The sequence below is a fragment of the Phaenicophaeus curvirostris genome, chromosome 15 (genome assembly GCF_032191515.1).
Source record: "Phaenicophaeus curvirostris isolate KB17595 chromosome 15, BPBGC_Pcur_1.0, whole genome shotgun sequence".
Taxonomy (NCBI): domain Eukaryota; kingdom Metazoa; phylum Chordata; class Aves; order Cuculiformes; family Cuculidae; genus Phaenicophaeus; species Phaenicophaeus curvirostris.
In genome coordinates, this window is record NC_091406.1 from 7,264,261 (window position 1) to 7,286,968 (window position 22,708).

The 22,708-nt window shown below is 52.7% G+C and overlaps 1 protein-coding gene across 2 annotated transcripts in view; it reads left to right on the top strand.

The window, feature by feature from the left end:
- The window catches only part of LARP1 (La ribonucleoprotein 1, translational regulator), a 46,607-nt gene that overhangs the window by 17,670 nt on the left and 6,229 nt on the right, over positions 1 to 22,708 (top strand). Inside the window, exons 3-19 of one of the 2 annotated variants that reach the window (XM_069869191.1) lie at positions 11,051 to 11,112; positions 12,728 to 12,793; positions 13,569 to 13,740; positions 14,328 to 14,459; positions 14,648 to 14,791; positions 15,383 to 15,545; positions 15,818 to 15,962; positions 16,188 to 16,362; positions 17,176 to 17,345; positions 17,639 to 17,998; positions 19,173 to 19,296; positions 19,875 to 20,080; positions 20,176 to 20,282; positions 20,678 to 20,829; positions 21,112 to 21,256; positions 21,483 to 21,592; positions 22,506 to 22,633. In XM_069869191.1, the coding sequence (XP_069725292.1) occupies positions 11,051 to 11,112; positions 12,728 to 12,793; positions 13,569 to 13,740; positions 14,328 to 14,459; positions 14,648 to 14,791; positions 15,383 to 15,545; positions 15,818 to 15,962; positions 16,188 to 16,362; positions 17,176 to 17,345; positions 17,639 to 17,998; positions 19,173 to 19,296; positions 19,875 to 20,080; positions 20,176 to 20,282; positions 20,678 to 20,829; positions 21,112 to 21,256; positions 21,483 to 21,592; positions 22,506 to 22,633 (2,561 nt within the window). The remainder of the gene's footprint in view (positions 1 to 11,050; positions 11,113 to 12,727; positions 12,794 to 13,568; positions 13,741 to 14,327; positions 14,460 to 14,647; positions 14,792 to 15,382; positions 15,546 to 15,817; positions 15,963 to 16,187; positions 16,363 to 17,175; positions 17,346 to 17,638; positions 17,999 to 19,172; positions 19,297 to 19,874; positions 20,081 to 20,175; positions 20,283 to 20,677; positions 20,830 to 21,111; positions 21,257 to 21,482; positions 21,593 to 22,505; positions 22,634 to 22,708) is intronic. The other variant, XM_069869192.1, reaches the window with a different exon arrangement.

Here is a 22,708-nt window from a genome sequence, read left to right on the forward strand (position 1 = left end):
CTGTTACATGCTAGTGTTGCAGAAAACAATACCTAGAGTTGGGGGTTGGGTTGTTTGGTTTTGGGTTGTTTTTTTTTTTTACAATTTTGTATTTTTAAGGAGATAAGTGAAAGCTTAAACAGCATTCTGCTTCGTGGCAGCTGCAAAGGCTGTTGCACAGCCCTTTCTTGTGTCTTCTGTAGAAAAGCCTTAAAGTTGGTGATGTGCTTTTCCTTCCCATGCACTAACCTTATCTGAAGCCCTGATGTCTTGAAATGGTGAAGTGTGAGTGCAGCAGGTGAGGGCAGGGTGGCATCACTGGTCAGGGGCATTAGGCTTCCCTGGAGCATACCAGCTCCTAGCATCAGAGTTGTGTGCTCCCAAGGCTGTAGGGTTTGACTCCCTCTCCTCACTTTAATTGCAGAGGTTGTTTAGCGAGTTAAATTGCTCAGTCTGTTACTGCAGATCACCAGGACACTCCCATAGCTATGCCAGTGCCTGATTTTTAAGGTTAATCTTGTAAGGTCAGGTGAGTCTGACTTCTTGCTGAGAAGTCCATTGTTCTTCTACCCAAGGAAGCAGTGAGCCTAGTGACAGAAGATGCTGAGCTGTGGTAAGAGTTGGAACTTGCATGGGTGGGGAGCCTGAGACAAACATCAGCCATTTTGTAGGCACAGCAGCTGTAGCGTGCCCCAAAACGTGTTCCTGCTTGTTAGTGTATGGATGCTGGAGGTGTTCTGCCCTCAGCCTGGTGTCATGTGCAAGCGCTATGGAGGTGGAAGGGCAGCAGTGTTTGTGTCCTGGTTACCTAACAGCACTTGGAAATAAAGCTGTTCCCAAAGAGAGGCGACTGACTTTCCTTCTCTTTTGCACAGCAGTTCCTCATTGCTCACCTCTCCCACCTCCAGCAGCTAGAATTTGGCACCCGTTAGGGTGCTTTTCAGAAGAAGCAACTGTAAATTTTGTGACGTGGAGTTTGGTTGGAAAGTGGAGAGATTTCGGTGCCCCAGACAAGATGCGGTGTGTCAGCAGAGCAGAGGGACAAGCTCTTGTACTCTCCACCTTGGCTGGTTAGAGAAGGGCTGTGAGGACACATCTCCACCTGGACCTCTGTGCATGTGCTGCCTCACCCCTCCGCTGGGCTGCCTGTGCCCTCTCCCCTCCCAGGACTTGTTGCCCCATGGAGTGGTGAAGCTTGCTGCATGCTGTTTAAAGAAACGCTTCTGCTTGCTTTAAGTGGATCTCGTGCTAGCTTCGCCTGCTGTTCCTGGTTCCAGGTGAATGGAAGATGTCCTCCTGGCATGGTACCCCACAGCCAGCTCTCATAAGTGGTGGAAGATCCCAGCCTTTTTAGCCTCACCTCTTAGGAGGCTGCCTTTGGGCAATTTAATCGCTTTCCTCTGTGCATCTGTGATACTGCTGTGCCCTTGCTGAAATGCAGAGACCAGAGCTGACTGCAGGGTGTGGTTATAGATGTGCTGGTGTTCAGCACAGCAGTGAGTGATGCTCTGTCTTGGTCTCACTTCTCCTGATTTTATAATCTTCTGCTGCACCCTAAGCTAATCATTTTGGTGAATTCTCAGTAGCAGCTGAGAGATCTTTCTTGAGTTACAAATGCCGGTTTGAATTAAACGCAATGAAGTTTTCCATAACAAGATGAGCGATGCTCCCGCTGCAAGGAAGTGGATTTTAATCCTTTATAAAGAAGTGGAGGGAAGGTGGACTTTTAAATTAGGAGAGGAAGTGCTGTGCTTGACTTTCGTATCTGGGTATTCTCGACTCTTTTGGGAAGGCTTGCTCTGACCCTAGGGTTTTTTTGCTCTTTTGTGTGGAGGGTGCTGGCCTCTTCTCCCAAGTGACAGGGGACAGGACAAGAGGGAATGGCCTCAAGCTCCGCCAGGGAAGGTTTAGGCTAGACATTAGGAAAAAATTCTTTACAGAAAGGGTCATTGGGCACTGGAACAGGCTGCCCAGGGAGGTGGTTGAGTCACCTTCCCTGGAGGTGTTTAAGGCACGGGTGGACGAGGTGCTGAGGGATATGGTTTAGTGTTTGGTAGGAACGGTTGGACTCGGTGATCCGGTGGGTCTCTTCCAACCTGGTTATTCTGTGATTCTGTGATTTTGTATTGAGACAGGGCAGGCAGCCACCTGTGGCACTGGAATTTCCTGGATTGTAGAGAGTGGTTTATGCAGGAGGATCCATGCAATTTTGCACCCAGGATGGAAGTTGGCAGTACTTGTTTTATCAAAGTTATTTAGAAAAATCTTGAATTTCAGTGCCTCTGCCTTAAAGTGGTGGGCATAAGTGAGGATACTCGCTCTGTCTTGTACTTGGAGAGCGTGTCCTGAAATCAGCGTGGCTTAGGTACAGTAATTCTTAAGTAGCAAAAGAAGGGAGCCTTTCTGCCTGCTGTCAGATATTGCAAGGATATTTGGCTGCCTTGTTGTCACAGCTTTAATGATCTGGATTTGCCAACAGGAGGAAGCCCCCATACCTGTGCTTGGTTTAATCCAGGTGGTAATGGGACTGTAAGATTTCTTTAGCTCATTTCTAGAGGCACCCTGCTTCGTGGTTGACCTGGGTCTGGCCTATTGCCAAATCACTATTGCTTTCCCCTGTCCAAGAGATGAGGCTGGATATCTGGCTAGTGGTGGCTTTGTCTTCCTTGGCCTCACAAGCCGAGCTGCTGCTCGGTCTCCTTTTGTTACACGCCGCTGGGGAGGCAGGCGTGCAGCTGACCCTGTGCAAGCTTCAAGCAAACAGTCTAGTGGTTGCTTTGCAAGTGGCTGCTACACAGGGGACAAGCTGGTCCTGGGGAAATCCCTCAGCCAAAGCTGGGTACAGGGATCACAGCAGGGAGGGACTAAGAATGATGGTAATTTAAATTACCTTATGATCTCCTTTCTAGAAACCCAGTCTCTGTCTCTCTTCTTTGAGGTGGCAGTTTTTTCAGAAGCATATTTTGTGCGGAGTTTTTGCCTTTGCCTTGCATGACCCTGCATGGGCCTCGGCTGGCATGGGCAACGGGAGCTGTGCAGGCCCCTCCTAGACAGTGCGAGTGTGTGGAGCTGGAGGTCTCGCAGCAGGCACTTGGCTCTCGACTCCCATCCCTTCGTTGTTAAGTATTTACAGTGAGACGTACCAGATGCTTCCCAGGGAGGGTTTTGTCAGCTTCCAAGTCCCCAGATGCAGCTGTAGAAGAGGCTGACAGCCGTTAAAGGGATCGCATCAGTGTGATGCCTGGGGTATGGCAGCAGCATGGTGACCTATTCTTGCTCATGCTACAGGCACTGCTGATTGTGCTGTCTCATCAGCTGCAGCAGGATACAGGCAGAGAGCACCCCTCTGCTAATGAAGAGATTAATAATGTCTGGTCGTCAGGCTTTTTCTTTCCTTTGAAGCTCTTCCACTGTGTTGAAAGCAGGGGGCATGGGTGATGCTCTTGGGTTGTGTTGCCACATGCTTTTCTTCTGCCCTTCTTCTGCAGAAGTGGCGTGTGTATGTGGCTGCTGTATGGCTGCCGTTGCTCCCTTTCCGTTCTCAGCACAGCCATGCTGTCTTGTTCATCCAGCCACCCTGCAGACTGGAGTGGGCTGATCCAGGTGAGGCCAACTCCTGTCACCAACCCTGCATCTTGCCAGTTCTTGCAGAGGTCAGTGACCAGAGTGTTGCTGCTGGATGCTGCCCCTGCACAGGTCACACTAGTCAGGTTCCCAGTGTGCCTCCTGTTTTCAAGATAAGGTCCAGGACCTTGGGCTGGGCCCTGTTTGTTGCTCTTGGTGCTTATCAGCTTTGGCTGCTGACAAGGTGACCTGCTGTGCAGCGCTGAGGATGGGGAGGGAAGGTCCTCCCTGGCTCGAGCTGCGCACTGGACAGGGCTCCTCTGCGCAGCCCATGCAGTGCATGCACACCAGGCTCACTCCCATGGCAGGTGTCCCAGTCTTGGCTGGATGAGGGACTTCTTGGGTACCATGGAGGTAGAATCTCTGGAGGTGGCAAGTCCACTCCTCCAAGGAAGGGGCCAGGGAGGGGCGGGCTCACTAGGTCATCGTTTTTCCAACTAAATATAGTTGTCTGTGCTTTCATAAGGATGGGATTTTTGCATCATGTGACTGTCTTATCCCTCCCAGCCGGCAATCAGTCAGAGTAGGGGATCGGTCGGATCTCCTGTGTCTGAATGGGTAATAATTAACTGTTAACTAGCTTTTCATTAGAGCCTGGCAGAACAGGCAGCACGTGCAGCAGAGGTAAGCAGGAGCAAAGGAAACTGCTCCCAGTCCATGCTGGAGTATGGACACCCCCCTTTAATTTGCAAATCAGTTGCCCCCAAAGGTGAGTGGGTTGGGGTTTGTTTTGCTGTGTTTTGTAAGGAGTTGAGTCCTGTCGTGCCTTGTGTGTCTGTCCTTGCCCTCTTGTAGTTCCTGCTCATGTCATCCCTCTGTCCCACCACTGACTTTTTTATGCCTTGAACTATCAGCTGACCTCCAAGCTGGCTGACCCTCTGTCTCCTCCCATGATTTCGCCCACCTGCATTCTCCGAGCCCCTGCAGCCTTGCCTCAGGAACCCTCCTCTCCCAGTTCTGAGATGTCCTTGCTGTGCCTCGCTGCCTTGAGCAGCAGCTGGATCAACGCGCGCCTTTTCTCAGGGGCCCCAGCTTGCCTCTGATGAACTGATGTGGCGTTTACCCGGGAGCACTGCCAGCTTTTTCAGCTCTGCTCCCTGAAACATTTAACCCAATGGAGAGTATTTGCAGGTGTCCTTAGAGGCTTTTCTCTTTTCTGTGCTGGCAGAGGAATTGCTGGTTAAATGCTTTGCTATCTGAAGACTTCTCCGCACCAGACAAGCTGGAACAGTGCTGCCAGAGGAGCCTCTCCTGCAGGGTTGATGGTGCCTTTCTCCCTGCCTGGGGAGCAGGGTGGCTCAGCAGCTGTGGGGTTCTGACTGTTTCTGGAGTCTGGTCAGCCATGTGAGCTTGGCTGCATCCCCAGTGCGATGCTTCCTGGGGTCTGGGAGCCACCAGTTTTCCCAGTAGAGACTCTTTATTTTAGGTCTTGGTTTTCTGTAGAACACTGGAGAATTTTCTGTGCTGCCTTGTTCTGCTTGAGCTTGATGTTTTGGGGACGGTATCAGAGTGGTGTGTGAGCATGGATCGTGTGTCAAAAGTTTCCTAGAAATCCTCTTCAGGGAAGAGCATAGCTTGAAAAGGGAGTGGAAAGATGTCACTCACCCTTGAGACAGCTTGTTTGCTACCTTTAATAGTAGCTGTCTGTGCCAAGAAGAATCTGTGGTGCTCTCGCTGTTGCTGTTAATGCTAGAAATGCCCATCAGCATTTCTTAACCTGCACCTTTCAGAATGCAGCTTGGCCACAGTTTGGAGGGTATTTCTCTTGGACTGGGAGGGTGGTTATATATCCTAGGTAAGTCCAGACCCTTCCTGTCCCTCAGCCACCCTGAAAACCATCTTGACTCAAGCCCTGCAGATTACATGTGTGTAGAGCTTGTAACAGTTACATGCATTTAAAAAGCAGTCCTGTTCCTCAGCTCCCTGTTTTCAGGACTGCACTCATCTGGCACCCTGCGTGCTTTGAAGAGGTCTGTGCAGGTCCGCTGTCGGCAGAGAGGTGAGCTCTGCAAGCATATTGAGCTGCTTTACCTCCTCTTGCTCTAGGGCTGGCTTAGGAGTATGAGCTGAGGGATGTGAGGGCCGGAGGAGCTGGGAATATAACTTAAGTGCCTGTACTCCCAGCCTGTGACAGTGCTGTCCCGGCACAGTCTGTTGAGCCTGCCTGTACCCCTGGCCTCTCTCCCTGCATTTTTCCAGGACAAACTCCCAAGCTCTCCGAGCCTGCCTAGTACACCCAGGTGGGAGTGTTCTCATGCTCTCTGCGGAGCTGTCAGATGCCCTTTTTGAAGTTATTTTTAGCAAGTGATCTTTGCAGCAGTTACAGAGCTTACATTGCAGAGGAGTGTGGGCAGCTCCATGCTTCCTTTGCTGTTACAGTAGGGCTTGTAAGGTGGAGCTGTCTGCTGAGGAGCTGCGGAAAATTGCTTGGGAGGCTTTGAGCCATGGTGCCTGCAGCTTGTCTCTCGCTCTTGCTGAACAGGCTTCCCACGTGCTTTACAAGCCTGAATCCCGCTCAGCCATGCAGCTTAAGGATCTTCTGCTTGGTCCTGACCTTGCCTCTTCTACTGTAGTTTTTCTTCCACGTACAGGAAACTTCTGATATTGCCGAGGCATCGCAATTGTCTCTCTTAACCTTGTAAACAAGGCCAGATGCTGTGCTGCCAGCTGGGAGCTGCAAAACCACATGCTGCAAGTGGTGGGGCCAGCTTTGGTTCTCCACAGTCCCCCAAAGCGGGTGGGAGCCCCTGTGGTAGAGTTAGTAAGTCCGTTATGCTGGAAGATGACCTTGTGATAGCACTTCATTTAAAGCTGTTGGAGAACTCCATCCAGTGTTCTCTTGATTTCTCCCTCCATGCATGCACCTCCAGCTGCAACTGTGATTTGTCGGGAGGTAGCACACCGTTAAATGTTGCAAACCTGGAGGAGATGCAGTCTGCATGCTCAGTTTGACCTGAACCTTGCTGGTTTGCGTACCTTATTTCTTCAGCAAAATGTGAGCATGCCAAGCAGTCATTGCTGTGTAAATCCTGGACTTTTCTGCTTGTGCATGGAACTGCAGAGACAAGCGTTTCTCGTCTTAGTCTGGCATTAGCCCTGACACATGGCTGAGGCTGGTGCTGGGAGCAGCTCCTTGGGAGGCAGACAGAGGTGGAAGCTGCTGCTTGGTCTCTGGGGGTATCTGCACACAGTGGTGCTACCAAATCGTGCTTCCTGGGGAGACGGAGGTCTTCTTCTGTCTGGCCATGTTCCCAGCCCCTTTCCTGTAAGGGTGTGTTGCCCGCTGCTTCCATCTTGCTGATGAAGAAATGAGTGCAGCAGCCACAGGAGGTGGGCATTGGTTTCTCAGGAGGTTAATGCAACGGTTTCATGCTGCATCGTTTTTGCTGGGATGTGATCCCCCTCTCACTTGCAAGCTGCCCAGACCCCCAGCCTGCTTAGGGCTCAACTCACCTTGACTGACCTGCCCTTCCTTATCCTCACCTGGAGACAAGCATCGCTGGTGTGGCTGTTCCCAAGCACCCGGTGTGGGCTGCAGTCCTCAGGTGCACCAGGACCATCCCCTGAGTCCAAGGAGGAGGGAGGATTGTTTCGAGGCTGTCAAGTGGTGAAGTGGATCCCATTTGACTTCTGGCTGGCTGTGCTGCATGGTGTTCTCAGGCTCCTCCAGGGAAGCTGGGGATACCAGTTTGCTCTTCTAGCCCAAGCAGGGCCTGTGATATAGAACATGCCCCTCTGCCTCAGCCTCTCCAACACAAAGTCCAGGCCCATGACTTCTAAACCACCTTCATCAGCAGTTTCTCCTAGGTGCCAGGCTGCGGGCTGGAGCAACTTGGAGGCAGGCTGGCTCCTTTCTGATGAGTTGGCTGCTGGGGAAGGAGGGGTATGCTGTATCAGGGATGGAGTATATGCTGGAGCTGGGGTGCTCTGAGCCCTTGTCTACACTGCATGGGTGGTGCAGCAGGAGCAGGCATTACAGCTTTCTTGATAGAGGTGCAGGTATTTTTTTTTGCAGTATAATGCCAGATCTCTTCCCAGCCCTGCAGATATATTCCAGCTCTTCATCCGCTTCTCTAAAAATCCATTACAAACTGCATTGGATGTAAGAAAAGGCAGGGAACCAGGTTGATGGGTGTTGGGTTTGACTTCCCAGGTAAGGTAGTAAATGTCTCCTAAGCTGAGCACAGCTGAACACAGGCATGTGTCCCTTTCAGGGCAGGCACGTTTAGCTGTGGAGTTGCTGTCACCCTGACTGTCTGGTCCTTGTGCAATGGCTCTTCTCCTTCCAGGTACAAGCCATTTGCTCACCTCGATGCCTCTGTGAGCTTCTACCTCAAGGGCTGCTGTGCTGCTGCCAGCCGCAGGCTGGAAGGAAAGCCCAAGGTGTCTGCACAGTTTTGGTGCTCGCCAGATGTGTCAGGCAGCAAGTGGCAAAAACCAGGGAGTGCTTTGGCTGTGCCTTGGCCATGAGAAGGGGTTTGCAGCCCTGGCACTGGGACCATGGTGTTCCCACCTGTGCCTCGTCCTCTCACTTGTTAAGAAAACCTCGTCTTGGCTGGGCAGCCCCACAGGCAAGTGATCTGGTTCTGGCTGCGGGTGGCAGATCAAAATTCAAGACCTACTTTTCTGTTCCTGGCTGTGCCAGCATCTGCTCTGTGGCCACAGGCAACACCGCTCCTTCCTTTGTTGTGCCCTTGCCAGCCTCACACTGCTAAAGCCCCAGTTCCTTCGGCCACTGCTTTCTCTATCCCCTTACACAGAGGAGCCCTGGATTTTTGAGGGGGCAGTAAAATGGTTCAAGTGCAACTGAAGATTACTGCCACCAAATAAGTACAAAAGGAAGTTTGTAAAATGCCGGAGGTCTGTCAGCAGCTTTTAAGGGCCCAGCTATCAACCAGGGTACTGTGTAGTATCTCCTGCTTGTCCTGCGTGGGGGTGAGCAGCATGCACTTGCTCCCCATTTCCCACATCGATGCAGAGTGGGAGATGCAGAGTTTGCCAGAGTGTCTGCAAGGGAATGTGAGCAGCTCTGGGTTTGATGTCAATGAGCTTGGTTGTTGGGCTGGTGTGCCCTGGAGGGTGCTGGTCATGCACAGCTTCTGCTCGCCTTAGCTTTTGGCTCTGCAGGTGGTGTGTCTGTCTGTCTGCTAGCATGGTCTCACCCCCTCGGTCTGCTGCCGTGGTCTGAGCAGTCTCTACTGTGACTTGCAGATCTGAACTCCATTCGTGCTAGTGAGAGCTGCCTGCAGGCCCTGCGGGCACTGGCCTGGCCGCGCTCCCTGGAGCAGCCTCCTTGCCAGGCTGCAGCGGCTTGTCTTTGTGTTTTGTCTTCCGCTGCGCTCTGCAAATGCTAATTAGTCTTCTCAGCACCTCAGCTAGATAAGGGATGCCTATTCCTATCTTGCAGATAAGGAAACCAGCAGAACTTGTTTCAAACAATCTCCTCCCTTGCCTGTAAAGATAATGGAGTCTGTGACACCCACCCCTGCAGCCTCTGCTGGTGTCCATTCACCAGAGGTTGTGAGAGGGGCTCTCTTTGAGTCCCAGAAAAGCACAAGAACATCTATGGCTGTGAGGCTCCTGAGCTGAAGCAGCTGCAGAAAAGGGCTGGATGCCATTGCCATGAATCCTGGGGCTGCAGTGTGTGGGAGTAGGTGCTCTGGTGGGATGCTCACAGTGAGGAGTGAGGAGGAGCCTTGTTCTCCCCTAGACAGACAGATTGGTGCCTAATCAGGCTGCTGAGCGAGTTTATTTATTGTTTTCCATGGTGCCAGGCATGTCAGTGCTGTTGGAGCAGGCAGGGGTGCTCTGTACCTGTGGAAAACTCTGCTGGCTGTGGGTTTGTGCTGTAGCACTTGATGCCTTTTGAAGCTATATTTAGTTGGTGGCTTCTGTTAGCATTGAGAATTTTGGGGGCTGTTCTGAAAGCGCTTGCTCTTCCTACGCCAGCAGGAAAAATTCAAAAGCCTTGTGGCAAGCTTTGTGCCGTGCAACTGGGATTCTCAATGAGGTGCACATGGAATGAATGAGGAACACGGACTGCTGCTGCTCGTGGTGGGGGCAGTGCAGGTGGGCTGGGGGAGAAAGAGGAGGATCGGGGGACCTCGCTGAGAGCCTGGGTTCTCCTGTGGGTGAAATCCCCACTCCAGAGCCTTAGGGAAGGAAACTGGGGAAGGGTAATGCACGTGGCTGTGTCCTGCTATGTCTGACTCTGCCTTATTGACACTTCAAAGCCTCCAGCTCTGAGCAGGGCTGGGCTGGCAGGATGAATCACAGGTTTCAAGGCTAGAAAGGGGACCGGTTTTGATCATCTAAGCAAGGTTGTCCTGCCTTATGCAGGAGATCAAAGCCAGTTTTGAGTGAAGCTGGGTAGGCTATTCAGGGTGTTTCCCGGGGCATCCCTAGATTGGCTCTAGATTCCTTAGGGCTTTTCTCTTCACCTTGCTCCCCCCCCTCACCCCAGCCTGGTGTGCTTTCTTTTTAAATAGAGCCATAAGAGTCAGCAGAAATTCTCACTCCTGCCCCTGGAGGCAGGTGCTGGCAGCCTCTCCTCCTCCACAGCAGCGATTCTCTGCAGAGAGAGACCCTTGCACATGGTCCTCACAAGGCTGGTTTGTGTTAGGCAGCGGCACGCTGCTCTGTTGGACTCTGTGCATGCCCTGCATGGGCCTGCTCATGATCTGGAGACTTTGCCAATAGACCTAGGAGGGAGAAAACAAGTAGAATTTCTTTTTGTGAGGAAGCGGTGTGTGAGCTTGAATACAAGATGGGTCATGGTGGGGCTGACTTGCTGCAGGTTCTGCATGAGGTCTATGGTGGTTTGAACTCCAGCAGTTGCACTGTGATACCATACAACACCACAGCTATAGAAAGATTTTAGGCACTTCTGAGATCCGGCTCCTTCTCTCTGTATGTTCTCTCTTGTGAACTTGCTGCCCTGTGCTGGGACACACTGGAGATCAAAGCATGAGACCAGCAGTGCCCATGTGCTGCAGATTTGTGTGTCCCTCTGTCACAGCCTTCCTCTGCCTCCTGGGGAGGGCCAGCCACGCTGGCGCAGTGACAGGCCTTGCTGGTTCAAGGGCATGTCTTGGTGTGTATAACAGCAGATCAAGTTTTGCGTGGCGCTTTGCAGAGCTAGCTGAACTCCTTGCCACCCCTCCTTCCTGGCTGGCAAGGCCAAGTAGGGAGGGCTGAGCTAAGTCAGGGAGTGCCTTCCTGTAGCAGGATGGGGTTAAAGGTCCATTTCCTGCCCACCTGGATTGATGAGTTTTCTAATGTTGCTGGGGCCCTTCCTGAGACTCTGCTCAGAAGCTGGCTCTGTTTTCTGTTCATCTTTACCTCTTGGCTCTCCTTTACTGAAGGGGGAGCTGGCTTGCTTCCCTCCAGAGCTAACACTTCCACAACAGTCAGCTGTGTTTTAAGTTTTGTTCTTCTCCTCTTGCAGAACTTACAACTCCTGCAAAAGTGGTGAGGGCTGCCAACCCAAGACAGCGGAAAGGAAGCAAGGTAAGGCTGTGCTTGCTGTCCTGCTGACTGGCCTCCAGCTCCTGGTGCAGTTGTCAGTGCTGTATGAACAGCTTGAGGGTCTGGTGAACAGACCCCACTTCATTTGCAAGTCTAGTTGTGGAGGGGTTGACGTATTGGCCTGGCCGCTTGCAAGAATGTGGAGGAGGACTTCGTGATTCTGCATCTCCTGTTAAGTGTTTTAGTGGTCTTGCATGCAGCCTTTCCTCTTTTTCTGCCCAGCTAAGCCAGGGGAGACCTTCTTGCCTCCCCCCTCGCAGGGAGGCACTCGGAGCGTGGTCCTGGATGTAGAAACCCGCTTCCCCCATCCCAAGGATACCCCAGTTCCCTTGTGGGCTTAGCCAGTTCCCTGCTTTGCAGTGCAGGCAGAGCAGTGGTGTGACAGAGCAGTGTGTCTACAAGTCCTTTTATTCCCATACGATCTGTTCTTTACTGGCACACGAGAGCCAGGGTAGTTGATTTCGAAGTCACTCATTTGGAGAAGCCAGGGCAATCTGTTTAGGGGATGAAAGTGTTGGAGGGATAGTTGCTTCTGACGATGTTGCATGCAGCTGGGACGCAGGTGGAGACAGGAGCTGTTGTTGTTCAGTCCCATCAGCTAGTCAAGATGCATCTGAAACTCAGTACCACTTCCCTTATCTGTTCCATTTTGGGGAGGGGAGGGCTCTGGGAGTGGAAAGTGCCTCGGTCTCTGAAACGGGCATGGCCCTGCACTGGAAATGGTTTTCCCAGGAAACCTGCCTCCTGGGGAGAGGAGCATGGCACATGAATGTAGAGATGTGATCTCCTGAAGGACTTGGTGACTTCTAATTAATTTAGAAATAATAACCTCACAAGGGCAATGAGGTGTTTCCGTGCCCATCTATGATTCATCATGTGCCTGGGCAGCTCTTTGGGTCCTTTCCTCTCTGTCCTGCCATTCCTCTCTGAAACCTGGAAGAGGTAGAAATGATGGTAGCGGCCAGGTCACTTAGCTGAGAAGTAGCTGGTAGTGTCCCCTGTGGTTATGGGGTGTCTGGAACCAGGGAGCTCCCATCACCATCAGGTACCTGCTGGAATTTTCCCACCAGCATTACTGCAATGATCCCTTTGCTTTGTTGTAAGCACTTGCTTGCAGTTGGGCACTGAAGTAAGGCTGTGCCTGGCTATGATCTGCCACTAGGTGGAGGCAGCTTTTTAATGGGATGTTGCTGGTTCAGGTGGATTTAGAATGAGGAAAGCTGTTGCTTTTTCCATCCCAGAGATGGTAACTGTGATGAATGAGTTACCCTGGGCAGCTTGATGCCAAATGCTGCCGCTAAGGCAAAACATTTGATGGGAGCTGGGAGGCTGGTAGCTTACAGGACTGGTGGCATCTGCTTTACAATCCCTGATAGCCATAAACTTGTCTGCAGTTTTTTGGGGATTAATTTGGAGGCCCTGCTTGTGTCAGAAGAGGGATTGTGTGTATGCAGTTTGGGTGTCACCCCCAAACCTCCTGGGGACAGCTGTCTGCAGGATGCTTGGCGGGTGGTGGCTGGCAGGGCTTCTGGCTGCTGCTGCAGGGAACAGCATCCACAGCCTGTGCACTAATGAGGTCTTTCTCTTTGGATACGAGGTTGGTGACTTCGGTGATGCCACAAATTGGCCAACGCCTGGAGAAATAGCCCACAAGAGTGTCCAGGTGAGAACACAAAAATGAAGCAGAGAGCAGGATAAGGCACTTGCAGACCTCCCTGTGCCTCTGGAAGCACCAGCTGAGCCAGGTCATTTGGGGTGCTAAGCGTCATTGTGGAGACAGCCAGGAATAGCATGCAGGCGATTTCCTTTTAGGGCTGCCCTGTGTGTCGAGATCCTTTCCTTGGTGCTATTCTGGGAGCCTGAAGCCTGGTCTAAACCCCTGGGTTGAGGGAAGCAGGTAGGGCAGCTCCCAGACCTGCTCCCCATAGGGCTGCTTAGCGCAAGAAGGGGCCTGGGCAGAAGTCAAGACTTTCATGGGAGAAACTGAAAATGCATGTGATGGAAGGTGTGATGTGCCCAAGGGGCATGGCTTTCCTGTCCTGTTGTGGACATGGGTGTTGTTGAAACCTTTCTATTTTTGGATGCTGCTTTGCCAGCTCCTGGCTGGCTGTCAGGGCATGAGGGTCACTCACCGTTTTGCCATTGGGGCAGTCAGGTCCCCTGTAGAACACCCTTATCCCGGGCAGCCCATCTCAGTAACGTCTGTGCCTGGGGCTTGTGTCTCACTGCAAGTTCTTCCCAGCATTTGTAGAGGCCTTTGCCCTGCTCAGACGTAAGTCCTTTCCCAGGAACAGCACAGCTCTGGGAGGTACAGAGCAGGGATTTGCTCATCCTAGGGCAAGGTCTTCCTGTTCCTGCTCCTGCTGGGACAGCTGGGGTCTGTCTCCACCTCTTCATTTCTCCCACCTCTGACATCTTTCCTGCACTGGTGTCTCCAGCAGCCACACAAAGCACCGTCTCTCCGGAAACTGCCTGTCAAGAAAGACATGAAAGAGCAGGAGAAGGGAGATGGGAGTGATGGCAAAGAGAGTCTGAAGACCAAATCCGATGAGTCTGGGGAGGAGAAAAACGGTGATGATGACAACCAAAAGTCAGCCCAGAAGAAGAAAGGTAAGGCAGGACCTGGCAGGGACAGTACCCCAAGCTCAGCATGTCTCCCCCTCTACAACCCACAGCCAGGTGGAAGCACCCACCTCCTTCCCTAGGGACCTTGCTGCAGGACGTGGTCCCAACACAGGGACAGCTGTGGTGAAAAGGCACAAAGTGTCATTTTGGTGGGAGCAGGACACGAGTAGGGGTGTCTGTATGTCTGTCTTGGGAGTGTGGCAGTAGTCTGCCGTCTCACGTGTGCTCCGTGGTGGCACAAAAATGCCCCTGACTTTGGGTTGCATCAGCCGTGGTTGACATGTGGACTTGATCTGCCCTGAGCCCTCGGCAGGCAGAAATGGGCAGAGGAAGGACAAGTGCCATGAAGCGAAAGGGGAGTTTTGTGCCATGTCCCTCCATGCCAGAGAGTCCTGATCAGAGCCCTTCTGTGTTCAGTGAGGCCGGGAGGGATGTTTGGGGTCAGGCTCAGTCTGGAATCCCCCCTGCTTTCTCTCCTCCATGTGTGGGGGCTGTGTTGCAAGAAGGGGCTGTGGGGGAGGAAGCAGATGCTCTCTGAACCTGTGTCACACCCAAACCCTGTCCTTTTGCAGGCAACAAACACAAGTGGGTCCCTTTGCAGATAGACATGAAGTCAGAGGTGCCTAGGGACAAAACGGCCTCTCGGAACAACCGGCAAAATGAGCAGCACAGGCACCCCTCCAACAACCGCAGCGAGCTGAAAGGTGGGGGCTCGGGCTGGGGACCTGCTCTCTCTGCCCTGTGCGAGGGGCAGAGCAAACCCTGGTGCCCAGGCACGGCATGGGCAGCAGGCATGCTTCCTGCGTTCAAAGGACTCCAGATGCAGCGGGCTTGCTCAGGGAGGAGCATTTATCCTGTAACACTCCTGCCTCCCTTTCCCCATCTGCTGCAGGCTGGCACCCAGACAACAAGCACGAGCGCAGCTGGCAGGACCATGATGAAACATCCAGCGTGAAGAGCGAGGGAGGAGCCGTGCGAGGGGCCTTCCGGGGTCGAGGCAGAGGCCGCGGCAGGGGCCGGGGCCGCGGCAGAGGAGGTGATGACTGTATGAGTCTTCTTGTAACAGTAGGGAGAGAACAGGGCATGTGCTGAAGTGTGCAGGGCTCCAAAATGGACTGAAGAGGGAAGAGCACTGCAGAGATACAGGGAAATAATGTTTTTCTGCTATCCAGGCCAGGCCAAGCTCTTCCACCTGTTTTCTGGTCCTTGTGGTACCCCTACGAGCAGGAGTTGAAGCATACTGATAGTTTGTGTGGGTTTTGTCATGTTGACAGCCAAGCAGGAGTCTTGACCTGCATGGTGGCATGTACACTGGCATTTGGCAGGGCAGTGCCTGTGCTAACCCTGACACGGCTTCAGTGTATGGTCTGTGTGTCACAGTCTGTCCCGTTGCTCCTGGATAAGAGGTCTCCTGGCCTCTTTGGCTTGGTGCGTTGAGACTTCACTGGGATCCCTTCTGTGGTGTTGGATGAGAGCAGGAGGATGAGGGATGTAGGTCAGTTATGCCCCATTGTGGGCTGCAGTGGGGGTACCAGGAGCAGTGCAAGGAGATCTGTTAGTGCTGAAGTCCAGCCCTGTCTAGCAGACCCCTGGCGCTCTGTTCTGACCCTCACCTCGTGTCCCACAGGGCACTTTGACTACCAGTACGGGTACCGGAAATTCGATGGCTCGGATGGCTCTCGCACACAGAAGTACGCTAGCAACATCACTTACTACTTTGACAACATCAGTAGTGCCGAGCTCTACAGCGTGGACCAGGAACTGCTCAAGGACTACATCAAGAGGCAGATGTAAGCACCACCTCTTCTCCTTGTTCAGGTGTTGGTTGTTGGTGGAATGTTGACAGGTGCTCTCCTTGGAGACTGCGTAGCTAATCCCTGGGGTAGGATTAGGGCAGAGGTTTGTTGACTCTGTGCCGTGCAGCTTAGAGCACTGGCTTGCCCCAAGTCTAGGCTCCCTAGGCTGTCAGTCTTCAGCCTCTCAGTAGCAGAAACAGGGGGATTATTTGGGGGTGCCCAGAGGAAGATGGCTTGGAGCTGCATCTGACGTGTTGTCCATGCAGAGAATATTACTTCAGCGTGGACAACCTGGAGCGAGACTTCTTCCTGCGACGCAAGATGGACTCAGATGGCTTCCTTCCCATCACCCTGATTGCCAGCTTCCACCGGGTTCAGGCACTGACCACTGACATCAGCCTCATCATCAAGGTGAGGACAAGGAATGATGAACTTTTCTTTTTGTTCTGTTTCTCACCACCTCTGTCTGAGATCTGTTTTCTAGATGGGCTGAGGGTGAGATGCAGGTGGAGTTTTCTCTTGTCCTTGAGTTGCTCTGTCCATCTCTCGGTCCTCTTAGAGTGGAAGGGCTGGGTGTGAGGCACTCAACATGCCACGAAAACCCCCCCAAGTTAACTGGATATCGCTTTGTTCCAGGCTCTGAAGGATAGCAAGGTGGTGGAAATTGTGGATGAGAAGATAAGGAGGAAAGAGCAGCCAGAAAAATGGGCTCTGCCTGGCCCTCCTATGGCAGACTACACACAAACAGACTTCTCACAGTTCATCAACTGCCCTGAGTTTGTGCCCCGGCAGAGTTTCCAGAAAGAGACAGGTGAGCGCTGGGGGAAGGTGAGGCGAGGTATGGGATGCAGTATTGGTACTGCAGCAGGACTGAGAGTCAGGAGTTTTCCTCAGGGGAGGGCTCTAGTATTTGCTTTCTGCTTGGTGGTGGGAGCTAGCATGGGATTTGTCCTCAGACCCCAGAGTGCTGCTGCTTCTGTACATGAGGAGGTACAAAAGAGACTTAGTCTGTGGCCTGTCCTCTGGGGAGTCAGTGCTGCTGGAAGTCTATTGGCTGTGCCTGGAAATACTCTGCCACTGCTGGGCAGAGCAGAGGATGCTCCCAAAACCAACCTTTCTTTCCCTAATGGGTGAGGAGATGCTGGATACAAATGGGGCAGCAGGTATGGAGCTGTCAGCTAAGTGCTGGGATAGGGTCCGTTGTCCTTCATGGGCTTCCCTATGCTGTTGTCACCCCAGGCAATAGGGGCTAGCAGGAGCAGAGGCCAAATGGAGGATCTTCTTGATGCTGCTGTTAAGAGTTGGCTTAGCTGGAGAAGATCTGTTCCTACTGTCCCCAGCGTATCTTGGGAAGTTTTCTCAGACAACAACAGTGTCACCACCTACTTTAAGGCTCCATGGGTCTGGGAAACTGTCACCTGCAATGCTCTGGCCACCACTAGCATCACAGCCTTAACAGGAGATGATGGGATTTTTGCCTCAAGCACTTGTGGGCAGTGTGCTGGTCAGCCTTGGCCATTGGGTGCTAGTTAATCCCTCAAGCTGTGTCACACGGCCAAAATACCACAACCCTCCAGGCTTCCTCCCTTCTACTAAAGCACCTTGTGGCTTTTGTTGGCTCTAGAATCTGCTCCTGGTTCCCCACGTCCCGCGAGCCCAGTCCCCACCAAAACAGAGGAGGTCAGTAACCTGAAGACTATGCCCAAGGGCCTGTCCGCGAGTCTGCCAGACCTGGATTCAGAGACATGGATTGAAGTGAAGAAGAGGCCTCGGCCCTCCCCAGCCAGGCCCAAGGTAGGTGGTGATGCATGAGCTGTTGTGGTGGAGGTCTCCCAATTGACTGGTTCACTTGAATCATAAGTAGGCAGGTTTGAAATCAAATAGGGTCTGTTAGTCACAGGACTGATGTCCTGGCCCCATCTGACCCCCTTCGGAGCTGCTCTTTGGTGGTGTAAATAAGGTGTTCTCCCCAAATGGGCAACTTCTGCTTGTGATAAGAAAACGTGGGGCAGTAGTGGGGTCTCCAAGCAGTAAGCTTGTGCCACTATGCAGTTTTTACCCGTGTCACCCTTGCCATCCACCTGTAGAAACCAGAGGAGTCAAAGACACCACAGCAGCAGAAGCAAAAGGACCAAGATGAACCTGAGGAACTAGACTTCCTGTTTGATGAGGAGATGGAGCAGATGGATGGCCGTAAGAACACCTTCACTGACTGGTCTGACGAAGATTCAGATTATGAGATTGATGATCGGGATGTAAATAAGATCCTCATCGTGACGCAGACACCTCCTTACCTGCGCCGGCATCCTGGCGGGGACCGGACTGGCAACCATACATCCAGGGCTAAAATGAGCTCAGAGCTGGCCAAGGTGATCAATGATGGGCTGTACTACTACGAGCAGGACCTGTGGACAGAGCAGTTTGAGCCAGAGTATTCGCAGATCAAGGTGAGAGCAGCTGATCCAAAGAAAGGGAGTGATGTGGGTGTGGGGCTCCTCGTGGGGAGCTTTGTTGTGTGCAGCAGCCTTGCCACCTTGATGCTGTAGGGTGGAAAGGGCGGTACAGCGGGTTACAGCCCATTCATGGGATAGAGCCAAGCTGGGATTAGTCCTCTTGTAGAGCTCGGGATTCCTGGCTCCCAGCGTCATACTCTGTTGTTTCAGGGATAAACACAGCTCTAATGTGGTGTAAGACTGCAGGCAGGTAAACAAAGTGCTGGTAATGAAGTGACTGGGAACATAAGGTCCATTGCTCCACTCTCTGCCAGGGTCTTGGCAGACAGTGCCAGGTCTATGGAGGGAACGGGTGTCTGCACTGTCCGTAGTGCCCAGCGCTCTGTGGCACGTTCCCTTGGAGACCACACTTCCTGGAGATGGTTTCATTGATGGCTGAGCTGCACTTGGCCTGTGCTCTTCTCTGCTTTGCTGCCAGCTTGCATGGACTTGGGCTTTTTATAGAAAACTTATCTGCTGTTTTGAAACATTTGGGTCCCAGCTTGGTGACTCTCACGATCAAGGACTTGCCTAGCCTCGTTCAGCAACTAAAGTTATTTTGGCTTCAAGAGTGGGATGGCCCATAGGAGCTCCCAGCTGGGCTCTGTTCCCACGTCTGGTACCTGACTCGTTGCTGAAGCAGTGCTGCTCTTCGAGGGTGTGGGGAGAGCGGGTGGCAGCGGGGCAGTATGTGCTGGGGGTGTGGGTCCTTTGTGTACGTGGGAGTGTTGTGCCCTGCTGCTAGTTGGTGGGGGAGTACAGGGAGGAGGCTGTAGGACACAAGAAGGTGGGGGTGGTAGGCAAATGTTGTCCTGGCCAAGCTTGCCTTGAACCTTGCTGCACTGATGCTGACACAGGCGGGTAAAAGTGTGCAAGCAGCAAGAAAGGAACTTCCTTGTAAGATCCCTGAAAGCTTGGGAGCAGCAAGTGGCTCAGATCTGGCTCATGCAGGGCCCTATTTTGTCTGCTGCATCTCCCCTTCCTACCTCCATGTAGCATGTTGCCCTTCCGGGCACCAAGTTGGTGCACTTGGTGCCCAGCATTGTAGCTGTTGCACAAGCAGAGAGGTAGTCACAAGTTGATGGGATGAGGGCAATTATTGCTTCATTGTTATTCTTTTCCAACGCAGCAAGAAGTGGAGAACTTCAAGAAGGTGAATATGATCAGCAGGGAGCAGTTCGACACCCTGACCCCAGAGCCCCCTGTGGATCCAAACCAGGAAGTCCCTCCTGGTCCCCCCAGGTTCCAGCAAGGTAAGAAATAGGGTAAATGGGTGGAAATGGATTTGTCCCTCTTTCTCCTAATAAGCAGCCCTCACAGGCTGTGTGGCAGCTTGGGAGAAGGAGCTGGGGCTGCTAGTGTGTCAGATTGTCTTGCCCAGAGTGGTACTTTTCTCCCAGTTGAGCAGTTTTGGGCTCCAGAAGAGAAGACCCAAATGTAGAGGTGTCCCAGTAGAGGGAGGAAACTTTTTCAGACTTGGTAGCTCCCTGGATGTGACTTTTCTGTTGGACCGTCTCAGAGTACCTGGAAGGCAGCTGCCCACTGAGCCTCGTGGGGCCTGGTGCCCTGTCCTTCTCCTGGGGATGGGAGGTTTGTCACGTTACCGCTACGAAGCAGATACCTTGTGGAATTCCTAGAAGCTTGGATCTGCTGCTAGGCTTTGGGCTGTCTGGCCAGGCTGGATTTGAAGCTGCTTGTCCCAGAGGGCTTGATGTGTTTCAGCCTTCCTGTCACTGCTACTTTCCATGTGCTAGATGGGTGTTCTTGGCTGTAGCGATGCTCTTGTGCTCAGAGCTCAGCTTGACCCAGGGTGGGGGATTTCTGTCTGCAGTACCTACTGACGCTTTGGCTAACAAGTTGTTTGGAGTTCCTGAGCCTTCGACCATTGCCCGGTCTTTGCCTACAACTGTACCAGAGTCACCCAACTACCGCAACGCCAGGACCCCCCGGACCCCTCGCACACCTCAGCTGAAGGACCCAATGCAGACACCCCGGTTCTACCCAGTGGTGAAAGAGGGCAGGACGATAGATTCTAAGGTAGGACCAGGGCTGGAGTGTGGGATGGGAGCTGGGGTTTTCCAGAGGAGCCTGGGGAGGGAGGGTACAAATCCCTGATGCACCATGTCTTGCAGACTCCACGGAAGAGGAAGACAAGGCACAGTTCAAACCCTCCGATGGAATGCCATGTGGGCTGGGTGATGGACTCGCGGGAACACAGGCCTCGAACTGCCTCCATCAGGTACTGGAGATGAGTGTGCAGGGTTACGGAGGAGCCAGAAATGGGAAAGGGAGTGAATGTAGGAAGGATGGGGAAAGGCAGCATCTGGTCTTGCAGGAAGGCTCTCCTGCTAGGTGGCTGCAGAATGTACTGAGACCAAACTTCTCCCTTCTTGAAGGAGCTGAGGAAAGTCTGAAGCCTTGGAGTAGTGAGATGAAACTGTTGGAAACATTGGTTCCCTTCCAGTAGGATACCCCATAGCTCAAGTCCCAAACCTGCAGTAGGCAATTACAGGAAGTTGGTGGGGCAAACAGACAAGTGGCATGGGGTGGAGCGTGACCCCATATAACTATCAGCTGGGTGATAGTTCAGGAGATAGATCAGGAGGGGTGTTGACGGGAGTTTCTCATGCTCAGCTCCAGCCCGTCGGAAGGGACCCCGGCCGTTGGAAGCTATGGCTGCACCCCACAGTCCCTGCCCAAGTTTCAGCATCCTTCGCACGAGCTGCTCAAGGAGAACGGCTTCACGCAACATGTCTACCACAAGTACCGTCGGCGCTGCCTTAACGGTAGGGTTGCCTGCACCTCAGGGTGTGGGGCAGGATGTCTGCGCTGGGGGGCAGGGTATGGCCATGGAGATAAGCAAGGAAATTAGCAGGGTCCTACAGGACAACCTTGCTGGTAGGTGATATTTCCCTACAGTTTGTGACAAGCACAAGCTGCTGTTTGCGGTGTCTGGCACTGGGACTGGTTGTAGTCATGGTGCCACAGGGCATGTACATGAGCCTCTGTGCAGAGCTGGCTCCCTGGGAGAGGGTCTGCCTTGTAATCATTCCCTCTTCCCAAAACAGAGCGGAAAAGACTGGGCATTGGTCAGTCCCAGGAGATGAACACGCTCTTCCGATTCTGGTCCTTCTTCCTGCGAGATCACTTCAACAAGAAAATGTATGAGGAGTTCAAGCAACTGGCTGTGGAGGATGGGAAGGAAGGATACAGGTAGGAGAGGAGGGTCAGAGTGGTATTTCCTAGGAGGGAAGAAGGGTGGGTTCAGCCTTTTGCAGGGTTCATGGCAAAACAAAGGCAGCATCTCTGCTTTGCTCAAAGGTGAGGGTGGCCCAAGTCCTCTCCTGCTGGTACATAGCAGGGCTCTTACCTCAAGAGTCTCTCTGCCCGAGAGTTGTGTGCATCAGTGTCTGAGCACCACGTGCTGCTCTGTTCCCAGGTATGGTCTGGAGTGCCTTTTCAGATACTACAGCTACGGGCTGGAGAAGAAATTCCGGCCAGACATATTTAAGGACTTTCAAGAAGAGACCATCAAGGATTATGAAGCTGGTAGGTGCCTCCTTTGGCCCCCTTGGGGTTTACAGTGATGTAGCTTGACTGCATGACTGCCCCAGGCCTCTTCTTATGACTTTGGGGAAGCCATGTGACATTGTACAGTAACACGTGCGATGGGGACTGGCTGGGCATCCTGTTGCTTGCTTCATGGGAGTGGGTGGGACTGCAGGCTCACCAGCCTGAAGACTGCTGAGACACTGGTTCCTTTAGGATTTCTCAAGACCCTGTGGTGGCTGAGCCTTGTCACACATTGGGTCAGCACAGAGCTTGGGGACATCATCCCCTGTCAAGAGGGCTGCCCAGTACTGATGCAGGTTGCTTCCCTACAGGTTATCCATCTTCACAGAATCACTATGTTGGAAAAGGCCCACAGGATCATCGAGTCCAACCATTCCTATCCATCACTAAACCATGCCCCTCAGCATCTCATGCAACCATCTTCTAAACACCTCCAGGGAAGGTGACTCAACCACCTCCCTGGGCAGCCTGTTCCAGTGCCCAGTGACCCTTTCCATGAAAATTTTTTCCTGATGTCAAGCCTGAACCTCCCCTGGCAGAGCTTGAGGCCATTCCCTCTTGTCCTGTTCCCTGTCACTTGAGAGAAGAGGCCAGCTCCCTCCTCTCTACATCCTCTCAGGTAGTTGTAGAGAGCAGTAAGGTCACCCCTCAGCCTCCTCAAGGCTAAACAAACACAGCTCTCTCAGCTGCTCCTTGTAAGGCTTGTTCTCCAGTCCCATCACCAGCTTCGTCACTCTTGTCTGGATGATGATCTTGCCTTTGTTGTGTCCACCAGTGGGACAGAAAGGTCCAGTAGGGCTGAGTGGTGGGGAAGCTTGAAGGAAAGGGTTCTGATGTCTGGTTTGCTTTTCCTCCTGCTGACATCTGGTTTGGTTTTCTCTCCTTCCAGGACAGCTCTATGGGCTGGAAAAGTTCTGGGCCTTCTTAAAATATTCCAAAGCCAAAAATCTGGACATTAACAGCAAACTGCAAGAATACCTCAGCAAGTTCAAGCGCCTCGAGGACTTCCGAGTGGATGTGAGTAGACACGATGCTTGCACCACGGTGATGGCCCCTGCAAACACCCCTGAGCCTCCTCCAAGGAGGGTTTGG